Raw genomic sequence first — 14799 nt, 5'->3', positions numbered from 1 at the left:
ATCAGAAACAAGTTGGAGTTCTAAATTACTTAAAGTCACATCATCTATTTAGAGGAGAGAGGAAGAAAGAGCTGTTGAGGTGTTGTCCCTTTCAGCTCATCTTGCAGCATCATTCTTTATTATTTATCTCTTTGTTTGTATCCCATCTCTGAGCCTTTAAATATTGTAACATTGTGAACTAAATGAATTAAGGAAAAATATCCTTCTTTACTCTATCTCTTTTACTCTTGATTTACTCTCTCTCTCTCTCTCCCTCTCTCTCTTGTTCTTGAGCATTATCACTCTTGTTCTTCATTTTCTAACAAACTTCGCCATGCCTTCAGATAAAAAGTGGAACATTGTTTGGGACAACATCTCTAATCTTCTTCATCTATGAAGATATATTTTTTTTTTTGTAAGAAAGTAGACAACACATAAGAGTACTCCTAGTTATATCATTATGGTTGTGTTTGTAGTACTAGATTCCTTGTCAAATTTGAGATTATAACGATCAGATAACCATGTAAGATCCTAGCGCCAGTACCACGTCCTCTTGACAGTGGCTACAACAAACCTCAGTTTTAGAATTGATTTTGATGAGTCAAGGACATTGTAATTAAGATAGTAATTAATTATAAGCTATATAATCAAGTATTTTAGTTAACTGGAAAAAATATATTAAATATGAAGTCTAGGGATCACACGATCAGGTGATGCTTATAATGAAACTACTATTGGATACTTGATGTGATTTAAGATCTATAGGAATTACATATGGTTTCAGTGCACAATCTTTTGGTATTATTATTATTATTATTATTATTATTATTATTTTTTGATAATTCAGGTATCCGGACATCTCACTTAGTCCGACTATCCCACCGCATCCAATCGGAACTGGCGAAGAAGATTCTGGAGGCCAAACGGAAACCATGTTAAATCCGCTGTAGTCGGGGTTCGAATTCGTGATGGCGGGCACCTCAGCCGAGGTTCCTTTACCACCAGATTGCAAGGCCCGGTTTATTATTATTTTTTTTTGTTAAAGGATTTCGATCTTTTGGTAATTAAGAAATGAGTATCCAGCAAATAAAATGTATAAACCATTTGATCTTTACAATGTCAAAATTTTGGTTTGATTAATGGGATCTGTTATTGAACATCCCTTTTGGCTTTACCAAAGACGAACATTCCGTTTTGGTCTTTGTAAATATATTTCTTTTGGAAACAGCTTTGGTCTTTCTATATAAGACCGTAAGAAGTCTTCGAATTATATTATTTATCATCAATCATGCATTAATTAATTTAATTTTTTTTTTTAAATCTATCTCCAGGCTCTTATTTAGTCGTGTCTTTGAGTTGCCAAAATATCAAAAGTTTGAGAAAAAAATGAGTCGTCTTGAAGCTGAAGGAAGAGCCCCAAGTTGCTGGTGGCGCTTCGGCTTTTGGTTAACCATCTTAGCTGGACTTATCATTCTCATAGTTTGGATAAATCTACGTCCAACGGGTTCAGACATTCCAAAATGCTCAATCGAATACTTTTACGTTCCAGCCCTCAACAAAACCCTAAACTCACGACTCAACACCACTCTCAACTTCATGGTTCGTCTAGCTAATCCAAACAGTGAACAAGGAATCTACTATGACGACGTCCACCTTTCCTTCTCCAGCGTCACCTATGTATTCATCGCTAACTACACGGTGCCAAGATTCTACCAGGGACGCAAGAAGAAAGCCAAGAAGTGGGGTCAGGTTGTGCCTCTGAACAACCAGACAGTTTTAGAAGCGGTTTTGCCTAATGGATTGGCGAGTTTTCGGATAAACCTGAAGACACAAGTGAGGTACAAGAACTCGTTTTGGAAAACTAGGAGGTTTGGGGTCGACGTTGGTGCTGAAGTTGGAGTCAACGGGGATGGAGTTAAAGCTAATAAGAAAGGGATTAGGTTGAAGAAATCTGACTCTTCTTCATCTTCTTCATTAAGAAGCTATTTTCCTGTTTGTGTTTTGACGAATCTGCTTGTTTTCTTTGCTATTTGTTGAACTGTTTGGTGCTTTTGATTTTCATTTGCTTCTTTGTTGTTGTTGTTGGTTTTATTTACTCTTTCATTAGCATTGCTTTGAGTTCTTTTTCCTTGAACTTTTATTATTTCTTTTTTGTGTTGTTCGTCTTTTTCTTTTGTAGCTTCTCAAGTCGGCCAAGTATTTCATTGAATAATTGATCCTATTATTGTTTTGTTTTAACTATATGTAATATTAGTTTCTCTATCAACAAAATATATTTGAAAATCAATTAAAATTGACAAGACAAATTTATATATGGGCTTGAAAACAAGGACCAAAGAGCGAAAATAAAAACATAACAACAGTAAAGTAAAACTAACTAACTGGTAAATATGTTAGACTTTTTTTAAATAAATGTTAAATTTATTCATCGCAAAAAACCTATTTTACAATCAATGCATCTTTGTGTGGAAACAAATATGATGTTAAGAGTATTTCAAACTAGGGTTAGGCGGTGTGGTATCCAATTTACTTTATAACATTAAGTGTGTTTTTCCTGGGTCTACTGGATCATCTGATAGAGCCTATTGAAAAAAATACTCCCTATGTTCTTAAATATAAGATGTTTAGGTAGAAACACATATATTAAAAAAACTATTTTTTTTTCTAGAAAGTATCATTAAAACTATAAATTAATGTTATTCAACCAATTACAAAATAAATTATTAAAATATAATTAGATACACAGTTTTTAATAAAATAAAAGTTTCCTAGGAAAATGAAAACATCTTATATATTGGAACATCAAAATTCTGTAAAACATCGGTTTTGATTGGTGACATGAGTTAGACTTGATTAAGTTTGAGTTAGAAGCATAACTCAAAAATGTTACCAATCATGAGGTTATTTTATTTTTTTGAGTTAATGTTTGAGTTATAATGTATTATCATTGAGTTATAATTTTGAGTTACTTCTTTGGAAAAATTGATAACTCAACTCTTAACTCAACATCAAACAAAATTCAATGTATTAGAAGTTGAGTTACTATTTTTTTTGTATTGTGTTAGTTATCCTACGTTATATTTTATATTTTTTAATAATTTTATATATTTCAATACATCCACCATCTCACGTTTAGCTTTTGGAATTCATAATATGTTTTCAAAAAAAACTTAATTACCTATTTACTCATTAGTCAAAGATGTTTATAAACAATTATTTTCATTTCAATTATTTAAACAAATATGTTCATATAATTTTAGCTGCTAATTCTGTTTAATAGCTCAATTTTTTACAAACATAAAATATTATACATAAATATTAGGTATTTCTTACAATATTCAAAAATTATGTTTCCTTAATTTTAATTTCATTATTTAATATAATATACTTTTTGTAAATTATATTTATAATAAATATTAATATTATTGTATTCATTATTTTTAAAAATTATACATACTGCAACTTACACATCAAAAATGTTACCAGTCAACAATTTTAATAATATAATAATTTATATTTTTATAGCGAACTCACTATATAAATCTAAAGTTTCTACCACATAGTTCTACTGCGAGTTACATCAGATCGTAACTTTTATTGTAACTCAACTCTGATACAACATGTCACCAATCGGAGCCATCGTATATTTACGAACAAAGAGAGTATAGAATAAAATACATAATGAATAGCGTGAGTTCCAAGGTATCATTATGAATCATTCAGTAGTCTTCATCGTATTTACTTGAAATGCATGACAGCGAAGGAAAAAAATGACAATAACAATAAAAGTTATCGACCAAACCTTTTTACCAAAGGAAAATTTGAGTCAAACGATCAAGGTTTCAGTATGAAGAAGATCAAAATCCAAAAGTATTCATTCAAAGAAAGGAAGATGGCCGGAGAAGAAGAAGAGGTGTCCTTAGGTAGTTTTGGTATCCGACTCTGGTTTCATAGGTGGTCGCGCAGAGAGCGTATAAGAGTGTGTGCTAAAAAATTGTTAATTTTAGAATCACATTTCCAATAATGCATCAGATCGCCCCAGGGCCAGAAAGATAAGAAGATTAAGTAGGAAAAAGAGGGGAATTTTAGTTAATTAGTAAATTTGGGACTTTTTTGTGTATACAGGGACAAATTTTCCTTGTTCATTTGTCATCATCACCAACAAAACAGAGTTGATAAATCCTCTTCCCCACTCTTCTAGCCTCACCCCGCCGCCACCAAAAGTTGTTTGTTTAGCATGTTACATATCTACATAATATTTTTTTTTTGCTAAAAATGTAAAATTTTATTTCAGAAACGAATGTTGAGGTTTACAAAATAACATGGTAAAATACATTACGATAAATATTTCTGTATACAACACGAACCAAAAGATAACTACAATATTTCAAAAGCAGCAATGCAAAAAATCATCCGTGAACAATTTGTAGAATCACCAAAAAATTTCATACACAACACACAATCGTTCATAATGACGATTTACCTCAATTTTATCATTGAGATACTGCTGTCAAGATTACATGCAAAATCCATTGCAATTTGTCTTTGCGTCTAGAAACAGAGGGAGTACTTAAATGATTAGGAAATATATATATATACATATATATTTTTTTTTTTTTTTTGAAAAAAATGGTTAGGAAAGATTCGGTGAAATTTGTAGTGTAAAGGAAGGATTTTATTGTTTCAACTTTCAAGACACATTGACAAATTGTCATAGATTTAGCAGATAGTCTTGGGTGTATCTCATCATCAGAGAGTGATGGAAATTGTAGTTATGAAAAATTATGAGCTAGGTCGGCAGTCCTCCATATTGTTCATGTGGATGATTTTTGCTTTCAAAAAATATTTTTTTGTTAGTGTTAAGTACTCCTGAAACGATATTTACCATTATCCATTTGATTTTTTTCCTAAACTTCAAAATATTTTTTTTCTGAAATGTTGCAAATTTATTTAAATCATGTGAAAAGGTTAAAAATCTTCAATTATAAAATTTCCGACAAAAAATTCAGGTTTTTTACTAGTAGTTTTTTTTCTTCCAAACATGATCGATGAGACTGTAGTAATTTATTTATATCATGGCTGACCAACCCATATTTAGTGTCCACTGTCAATGAAAATTTTGAAAGGCCTTCACTTCCCATCTGAAAGGCCTCAAAGAAGAGGTTCCTCCTGCCGGCAGAGAATCATAAGAGCATCCACAATGGTGATACCCATTGTGGAGTCCTTAGGATTAGATTAATCTTTTTTTTTTTTTTGAATTGCTAAGGACTCTTGTGAAAAATAGGTGTACAATGGTGATCCCGAAGTTGGAATCCTCAGGAAAAAAAATATTTTTTTTTTGTGAAATATAATTTTTATATTTTGGATGGTTAAATATAATAACTTAACATAAAATGCAATAAATAAACATAAAATTCCATAATTAAACATAAAATACATTAATTAAACATAAAAATACAACAATTAAAAAAATAATAATAATTTTACATAAAGATAGAATAATTTCTAATCTTCTTCACCAAATTTATTCCAAATATTTTGAATTAAATCATTTTTCAATCGTTCATCCGTTTGCCTATCACGAAGATCATTTCGAGTGGGAAAGATATTATTCATATTTGTTGGCCACTCAGATTCCACCTCTGAACATCTGGGGACGTCTCCTTCTTCAAATTCAGATATATCAAATACGAGAGTATCTATCCTGTTCATCTTCGACTATCATATTGTGGAGTATGATACATGCTCGCATAATCTTCCCTATCTTTTCTTTGTTCAATGTTTTGACCGGATTTCTCACAATTGCAAATCGAGATTGCAATACTCCAAAAGCCCGCTCCACATCTTTTCGGGTTGCTTCTTGAATTTTAGCAAATAACTCTTGTTGAGGAGTCTGAGGGAGTGTGATAGATTGGATAAATGTTGATCATTTTGGATATATACCGTCTGTGAGGTAGTAGGCCAACTTATACGTGTGTCCGTTGACCACATACTTTACCCTCAGAGCTTGACCTTGTAAAATGTCATCAAAAACAGGAGACCGATCGAGGACATTAATATCGTTTAAGGTACCTGGAGGACCAAAAAAGGCGTGACATATCCAAAGATCTTGGGAAGCTACAACCTCTAATACAATTGTCGGTTTTCCTGATCCACATGCGTATTGTCCTTTCCAAGCGGTTGGGCAATTTTTCCACTCCCAATGCATACAGTCAATGCTCCCGACCATCCCAGGAAACCCTCGTTTATCTCCAATATCGAGTAGTCGTTGAAGATCCTCCGGTGTGGGTCGTCGTAGATACTCTTCTCCGAATAACTGTATTATTCCGTCAGTAAAATTATGTAAACACGAAAGTGCAGTGGTCTCACCAAGTCGGAGATATTCGTCAACGGTGTCAGCCGCGGTACCATAAGCGAGCAGACGAATAGCTGCAGTACATTTTTGTAGTGCAGTAAGACTCCACCTCCCGATTGCATCTCTTCTTTGCTGAAAGAATGGAAAGGACGCTTCTAGGCCATGAACAAGACGCAAGAATAATTCCTTATTCATGCGGAAACGGCGTCTGAATAATTGAGTCAAGAATGTCGAATCTTCACTGAAGTAATCATTCCATAATTGGTCTTGTCCTCCTTCGTGGTGTCGTTCTATATACGCATGTGTCCTTTGCGGTATGGTTTGGGCCTCCACTATGTCGTTGTATATTTCTTCTACGTATTCTTCACAAATTTCGTCCAATCTTTCATCGACTTCATCGGATGAAGATGATGACATATCTAGAAAATAAATAAATTATCTATAAGTTAATCTCACATTTTTATTGAATTATCTAAAATTATCTAGAAAAAAAAAATTGGTTCTACATAAACATAGTTGAATGATATGTTCTAGATATTCTAAAACTTCACTACGTGAGGGCCATAATTGAATTTTGGTTCTACATAAACATAAACATAGTTGAAAATAAACTTGCTTTCTCTAGTTCGTATTCAAAGATCTATTGCAAAAATTCAATGAAATTGAAACAAATCCCAATCAGCACGGACAAAAGTCTCTAGTATAAAATGGAAAAAGGATCATGGCCCTCACGTAGTAACCACCACTACGTTGAATAACACCTCTATATAAGTTTGTCCCTAATTCGATTACTTCATCAACAAACAAACAAATAATCAACAAAAGGGATTAAGTTACCTGATTAAAAATACACAATATCTTACAACTTGGAGTAGTAGCCAAATGTTACAACAACTTTTAGTACCAACAATCTAAAACAACTTCTTCGCGACCAGAGTAGAATCGGGAAAAAAAAGGAAGGAAGAAGTGATGGCAAGATAGAAATCGAGACACAAACTTATAGCACAAAAAGGACCCCGTGACTTGCTTCACATGAGCTACAGAAGAAAAGACTTTCACCACTTCAAAGGCACCCGTGACTTGCTTCACTTTTACTGCTGAACCTGAAACATAAAAGACCCGTGAGTGACTTAGCAAATCAACAAAAAGACATGTGACTTAACAAATCATCACAAAGACATGTGACTTAGCAACACAATGACAAGTATTTACGCAAAGCAACACACAGACAAGTATCTACCTTAAAGAGAATAACATCATAACATTTCAGACATTAGCTTGAGCTTAAGTGATGTTTCCATCTCAGTTAATGGCACTTTTTTGGCTAATAAACGATCGAGAAGTTTCTGGTTAGAGAGTTTCTGTTTAATCTCCATGATGGTTTGTAAACGCGACAACTCCTCTTCTTTCCCACTCTTCTTCTTCTTAGAAGCAGCTTTCGCTGCCTTGACCCCGACCGGTCTGCCCTCTTCCTCGTCTATATCAACCTCCAAAACATGTTTGCGCTTATCCTTCCCACTGTCTTTACATGATGAGCACCATTTCTGGTCACGCCTCAGCTCCCTCCAGGCGTGTTCCATGCCGAACTTGTGGCCTTGATCCTTGAAGTAGTAGTCTAGTGCGGCTTTCATCAGATCATCATCGTTTTCACCGCTTTTCTGCTCCCTCATAGCCTGGTCATAGCAACCAACGAACTTGGAGACATTTGCGTTAATCCTAGCCCACCGCTGCTTGGCTGGAGTAAGCTCTCTCGGAATTGTCCCAACCAGAAGAGGGCTTGCATTGTAGTAGTCGATGATCCTCTTCCAGAATGCACCAGCTTTCTGCTCAGTATTTTTTACTGCATCTTTACTGGTGTTGAGCCAAGCACCAATCAGTATTAAATCCTCTTGCGGGGACCATTTCCTCCTCTCTTTGATAGCAGACTCGACAACTGCCTCACCAGACTCGCCAACAGGAGCTTGGCACCGGACCCAACAGGCTCAGGTGGTTGGCTACCGAACCAAACTCGTTCGGGTGAATCAAGGTCAATGGGACATTGACTATACAGTAGGTTACGGAAACCACTGCTGTTATTCATTTTATCTAATTGTCTGTGTTACTCTATTAGCAACACAGCCCTTAAATAAGCCAGCTAGAAGAAAGAAAGCTCTAAACTAGCATTTATCACCAATCAAAACTAAGTAGTTAGGCAGATAGAAAGCTCTAAACTAGCATTTATCACCAATCAAATCTAATAAGTTCTCTACTAGTAACACAGAAAGTAAACAAGTACCAGTGTGATAACGTTTAATATCCTATCAAATCTGAGTAAGGAAGGTAAGCATTTAAGATAAAGAGTTTCAGTCTAAATGTTTTATTTTTTCCACAGAGAATAACATCTAATACTCTAAGCAAAAAACATATTAAGAGCTTCAGTTTAAATGTTTCTAACCTTAAAGACAGTCTCCACGTCAGATAGTACTCTTCTACTATCCTTCGAAGCTGTTCCTGAAAAACATCAAATTTTTTTTTTAAAATCCGCAGATAAACATTCAAAAAACACAAGGATTGAAACTAACCTCCAAGAATTATCACCGCTATTAAAAGTAAAAGGCTCAGCAGAAGACAAACTCCAAGAATTGTAACCCATGATGTCTTCTTGCATAACTCATCACACAGGGTCTTCTCGAGCTTAGCCAGCTTCTGGTCACTCTCACAAACTTGATCCTTAAGAAGACTAAGTTGTGTCTCAAAGGCACGCATCTCCTCCGCATTTGTATGTCCCCCGCATAAGTACTGAAACGGCTGAGGTGGGCACTGAACAGGCTCACCAATGTTGTAGCTACTCTCAGCTTCTTCGGCGTACAAAGCAGCTTCAGCTTCAAGAAGTGAGGTCAAGTCATACTCTTCTGATGAGGAAGGCTGGGTGTAGCTATAGTCTTGTCCCATGTTTGTTTAACCTGAAATTTTAAAATATTTAAGCACAAAATACAACAACAGAAGTGAAACAACAACTATCACAGAGCATTCCTCATCAGAGGACTAACCAAACAGAAATTTATCAAAGCATAGATGAGGAGGATCGTGTAAACACACGGAAGATTAACTAAAGCAGAAAAGCAAACACACGGAAGATCCCCTGAAAAGAAATCCGAAGGATCGTGTTTTAAGTTTCACAAGAAAAGAAAACCTTGAGTAAAAGCAGAAAAGCAGACGAAGGGATCGCGTATCAGGGAAGATCCCTTCATCGATTCACTAATCGTTTGAAAGCAGACAGAAGCAGATGGATCATTGATTAAAAGCAGAAAAGCAAATTGTTAATCAAACCTATTTCAGTATTGAAACCGTAACTACTAACCAAAACTTCTACAAATCGATTCAAAACCCAAATCATTTGAAACCCTAACTTGAAACGAAAATCCCCAATTCAATTTAAAAAAATCAAAACGAACCTTAAATTGACAGGAAAACTACAGGGAACCTAATCTAATACCATAAATCTACAGATTTCTCTCGATTTACCTTGGAACTCGAGGAAAGAAGATGGAAGGAGATGGATCGAAAATCGCCTTTTGTTTCCTCGAGAGGTTTTTTTTTCAAAGTTTCTGTCGAATGATTTTTTTTTCGTCTAAACGAAACACAAACACAACCCGACCCAATCAAAGCGTGCCAGCTGCTCTAAGGATTAAGTCCTTAAGTTCCTTCTACACGGACTGATCCTTCGCTTATTTGCCTTTTTTCATTTATTTTTAATGTAATTACCCTATAATCTAGCGCTAAGGACTCACTAAAATACATCGTTGCGCATGCTCTAATAAACTCTTGCATAGCCAAACGATTCTAAGTGCCTCAATTGATTACAATGAAAGCAGGAACCGGCATGATAAGCTCCTTTGTTCCAGATAGTTACTGGATGTGTTTGTAGAGAGACACTCTTTCTTATATTCTTATAAGTATAAGTATTTATTTAAAAAAATTGTCTACCTATTAAAAATAGAAGAACAGAAGATTGGACTTGGGACGGTCGCAAAAGTTTTCCTGTTTAAGCCGGCGGTTGTCCTGTATTTATATAAATGAAAACCTTGATTCGGAAACACAGCTTATTACTGTTGATAAAGGTTTACAAACCGAAACAAACGATAAAACACAAAGTTCAAAACCAAAAGTTTAGGACATGATGCAAACCAGAAATCTTAAACGAAATGAGAAGTTTTAGAACGGAAAATTAAAAACAGAATATCCAGTGAGAAACACAGCCTCTGCAAGATAAATCAAGCACCACCACGCAAAGACTTTGTCCATCACCACCAGCAAGCCAGAAATGGTAAATACTCATCTTCACCTTCCTTCTAGCCTCACCCCACCATTGCCTGGCTCAATAAAACAACATATCACATTGTATTAGAGAGCAATGAAGAAGGAAACATATTATCGTACATACATATATATATAGACTATTTACAGACAAAGAGAGCTTACATGGAAGAAGGCTTTCGGTGAAGGGGAACATAGCAGGATTCGTAAATTGAGTAGGAAGCCCGCCCCTTTCTTCCCACTTTCTAGTATTCACATGATAAGTCCACAATTGCCACTCTGTCACACACAGGATCTCCTTCTCTGATGACGTCAGGAATAATGCAATTTCAGAAAAGTTCATGAATGGCAAATAATCTTCGATTACAAGTACCCAACTAGCTTCTTTCCACTCCCATATGTCAAAGTAATCCACATGTAGAACTACAAGTGACAGAGATCCTCCCAGGTTTATCAGATATGTGCAATCTGTTATCCTGTCTACGTCACGCAGGTCTGGTGAATAGTAAGGCAGCTCCATAACTCCGAATCTCTCTTCCATATCCACGTAGAGGATTATACCAGGATCTTCCAAAGAAACAAGCCAGTAGATTTTTCCTCCTACAAAGACATGACTGGATCTGTGTGGGCTAAGAAAAACATACATTGGAAGATGAGGCACAGCGCCAATGATCCTCCACGCACCAGTGCTAGAAGAATACACCTCACACTCTATGTGCAAACCTTGTCCATTCTCACCATCAGAGACTATGCGGAAAATTTTGTACTCACTCATGTCAGGACCATATGCAACTCCGATGCTTGGTTCAGTCCAAAACGATGGTCTGCCCTGAGGAAGAAGCAGAGTCTGTTCAGTAGAAGGATTGCAGATCCATATCTGGTAATCTTCTTCATTTTCATCAGAGAGTTGGTTGATGCAGCATACTAATCCATTGAACGATGCTATCATGTGCATGTGGTGCTCAGCGCTTTTTCCCGGAGGATCTACTGTAGCGTGGTGTCCAAAGTGGAACTCCCCTGGCTTCAACAAATACAGCTCCATAGCGTTGTTTACTCTAGGACAAGCTATGTATGAGGGCTTCTTTCTCGATTGAGCGAGATGTATCGTAGCAAAATGTTTGTCCCTAACTGAGTCACGCCAGTATCTGTTAACCGTTTTCACTGAACGGATAGACCTTACTGAGAGTCGAGATAAGATGTCACGAAAGACATCTTGTTTAGATTCTACGTCATCCCATGTCAGTGATGTCAGCTGAGCTCGCGTCTCGACCATTTTTTTGTTTGTTTCTTGTTGCTAAGGCACTGCATCGACAAAAAAAAAATTGGTTAGCCCATAAAAAAGTTTCAGAAACAGATATATTTGCAGCATGTATGTGTATTTATCTGACTGTAAGCAGCACACAACTGCTAACTACTGGAACAAAAACATAGTCACCTCTTGGTATCCATCAGATAAAGACCAAAAAGGCAGCTAACAAACACCAATCAGAACCAAGCAAAAGGGTTTAGCAGAAGGGAAAATGCATCAAACCCTTCTTTCATATCTATGCATGAGAATTTCTAACAACTGAAAACTAATCCCTAGAGCCTAGAAATATGATCTAAATCAGTGTTCTAAAAAGCGTTCTAGATGGCGTCGCCTAAGCGCTAAGCCTTCATAAACATAGTTACCCCTTGGTATCCATCAGATAAAGACCAAAAAAAAAGAGCTAACAAACACCAAACACCCATCAGAACCAAGCAAAAGGGCTTAATAGAGAGGAAAATGCATCAAAGCCTTCTTTCATATCTATGCATAAGGAAAAACTGAAAAAAAAACAAAGAGCCTAGAAATATGATCTAAATCAGTGTTCTAAAAACCGATCTAGGCAGCGGCGCCTAGGACCTAAGCCATCTAAAACCAATGGCTATTGTTTTCAAAACCGCATAGAAAATTATAATGTCATGATAATAAATAAGTTATTGTTAGATCGAGAAAAAAGAATCATTATACACCAACGCAAAATCAAGAATTTGTTGCAGAAGCAAAATCCGTCGCCACGGAATCAAAATAATTGTTTCATCGCCGTTTTTTACATATCTTTAAAGAATCAGAACCACATATAAATGATCATACCTAATCCTAACCAAAGGAAACAAATCTAACAAATTATCATGTTGCAAAATTCAGATCTGTTGGGTTTTCTCGAGCCCATATCCAATCATGCCTAGGCCGATTAGTACGATATTGTCCACTTTGGACTTAAGAGGTAAGACCGCATGGCTTTGTTATTGGGCTCTTTCCCAAAATTCTCGTATTAATCAGAGTTGGTGGACATCGTTTTATATACTAAACATTATTTGTCTTAACTTCTAATAGGAGACTTTGTTTGCATTCACAACAGGATTTTAGATACACATATAAACATATTGAATACCATAATAGAGTTGCAATATACTCAAAAGTATTCAAAAACTATAGTTAAGTTGTTACTTTTTCTGATATTTACTAGAGGGAATGATTGAAAGTGTTCAAAAGTATTAATTCCGTCAACGGCTTTAATTTAGTTGCTAAATAATTTTGTTTTAAGATTTGACTAGAGGAAATCAGGAAAATGCTTGCAAGTCTATTTAAGGAAAAAAAATAATTTTATTCTCATGGACAATTTGATATTTCAACTGACTGGAATACAGTGTATAACAGAGTACAATCTAATATATGCATTGCAAGTATAATTTATTTATTTTGATATATATATATTTATCATGATATTTAAAATAATTAATAAACATTAACCTATTTTACAGATATATATAGACTAATATTTTTAAAATATATATTTAATATATAATTATCATGATATTTAGGAATTAATAAATATATATTAACAATATTTACCGATAATATCATCATTACTTTTCTCTCATTTTATAATTTCAGTGACTAATATTATAGCCAATTTATCTGATTTTTACCAAAAATATTGATCAAATACAGATTATTATAAAATTTATATATAAGTATACTAATATATCAAAATTAATCGGCTTCTTTTGTTTATTCGGTTTGATCCCTTAATATACTGAACCATATTCATATAACATTGTTTTTTTTAAAATAACATCCTCGGTACTTCCAAATCCAGACTATTTTCTTTATTTCGGTTTGGTTCAATTTTGAAAGATTCGATTTTACCAGATTGAACCCTCTTAAACTATTGTTATTTTGTTAATATTTTATATTTGTGATTATTATAATCCTTTTAGCACCACATGATTTTTTTTTCAGTCTCAGTCCAAATACAATATGTTTTAGTTTCAAACACAAAATTTTCTAATTTAGTTATTACTAGAAAAAAGATTTTGATCCAAAATCTAAATCACATAAATAAAAATATGAAACAAAATAACATAATTAATACATTAATTACCAATATGAATATTGAAGGTTTATAATTTATAATAATTTAAAGTTGTATCTAATTTAGTTATTATTATTTATAAAAATAAATTTTAAAACTAAAAATTGTTAGATGTATAGATATATTAATCCGCACAAGATGCGGGACATCAACTAGTAACTACAATATTTAAAAAGCAGCAATGCAAAAAATCATCCGTGAACAATTTGTAGAATCACCAAAAAATTTGATACACAACACACAATCGTTCATAATGACGATTTACCTCAATTTTATCATTGAGATACTGCTGTCAAGATTACATCCAAAATCCATTGCAATTTGTCTTTGCGTCTAGAAACAGAGGGAATCCTTAAATGGTTATGAAAAATGGCTTTTTGCAGAATTGACCTACAACTTAAAGTAAAACACTAAATTAACCTTCTTTTTTTTTGGAAAATGATTTTGCCCTATTCACCCCACAAGTTCAAATAATTCACGAAAATACCATCAATTTTTTTTTTCGAAAATGATATTTCTACTCTCTCACCCTCATCATCTTCAAGTAATTACAAGATTGTCATTGTCATCAATACCCTAACCACCAATTTGAAGCTCTTAATGCTCCCAAAATCGAGTTACCCTTCTTCTTTTTCCATTCTTATGAACTAAACACAACATATCTTTCACTTTCTCTCCACATTGAGCTAAAAAAACCCAAGATTTTGATTTTACATTTTTTATGGTTCATAAAGTCATAGAAGCTAACAATTTTGGGTGGGTCACTTT

The 14799-nt window shown here is 34.4% G+C and overlaps 2 protein-coding genes across 4 annotated transcripts; one reads left to right on the top strand and one right to left on the bottom strand.

The window, feature by feature from the left end:
• Window positions 1–203: 203 nt before the first annotated feature.
• On the top strand, window positions 204–3074 carry LOC103838491 (protein NDR1-like). Its single transcript, XM_033292117.1, has one exon. The coding sequence runs from the start codon at window positions 1366–1368 to the stop codon at window positions 2014–2016; it is 651 nt and encodes a 216-aa protein (XP_033148008.1). The 5' UTR covers window positions 204–1365; the 3' UTR covers window positions 2017–3074.
• A 2308-nt stretch (window positions 3075–5382) lies between these two features.
• Window positions 5383–14581, bottom strand: LOC103869300 (putative F-box protein At3g23260). 3 transcript variants are annotated; one of them, XR_004458365.1, is made up of 4 exons: window positions 12630–14581; window positions 10796–11932; window positions 9839–10686; window positions 5383–9276 (listed from the first exon to the last, which is right to left on the bottom strand). XR_004458365.1 is itself a non-coding variant. In XM_033292116.1 (3 exons), exons 2-3 carry the CDS (start codon window positions 11901–11903, stop codon window positions 10655–10657), a joined length of 1140 nt encoding a protein of 379 aa, XP_033148007.1. In that variant the 5' UTR covers window positions 11904–11932; window positions 12624–14578; the 3' UTR covers window positions 5383–10654. The 3 variants fall into 3 exon arrangements, 1 of the variants encoding a protein (XP_033148007.1); XR_004458364.1 differs by having other exon boundaries at window positions 12624–14578; XM_033292116.1 differs by having other exon boundaries at window positions 5383–10686; window positions 12624–14578.
• Between the last annotated feature and the right edge of the window lie 218 nt (window positions 14582–14799).

Source organism: Brassica rapa, chromosome A05 (genome assembly GCF_000309985.2).
Source record: "Brassica rapa cultivar Chiifu-401-42 chromosome A05, CAAS_Brap_v3.01, whole genome shotgun sequence".
In the NCBI taxonomy this organism is placed as follows: domain Eukaryota; kingdom Viridiplantae; phylum Streptophyta; class Magnoliopsida; order Brassicales; family Brassicaceae; genus Brassica; species Brassica rapa.
The sequence above is the reverse complement of the archived record's forward strand: the minus strand, read 5'-3'. Positions and strand labels throughout refer to the sequence as shown.

Coding starts and splice junctions, on each gene's coding strand:
- LOC103838491 (XM_033292117.1), top strand. CDS start 1,366: ATGAGTCGTCTTGAAGCTGAAGGAAGAGCCCCAAGTTGCTGGTGGCGC.
- LOC103869300 (XM_033292116.1), bottom strand. CDS start 11,903: ATGGTCGAGACGCGAGCTCAGCTGACATCACTGACATGGGATGACGTA. Junction 10,687..10,795: donor CACCGAAAGCCTTCTTCCAT/GTAAGCTCTCTT, acceptor TTATTGAGCCAG/GCAATGGTGGGGTGAGGCTA.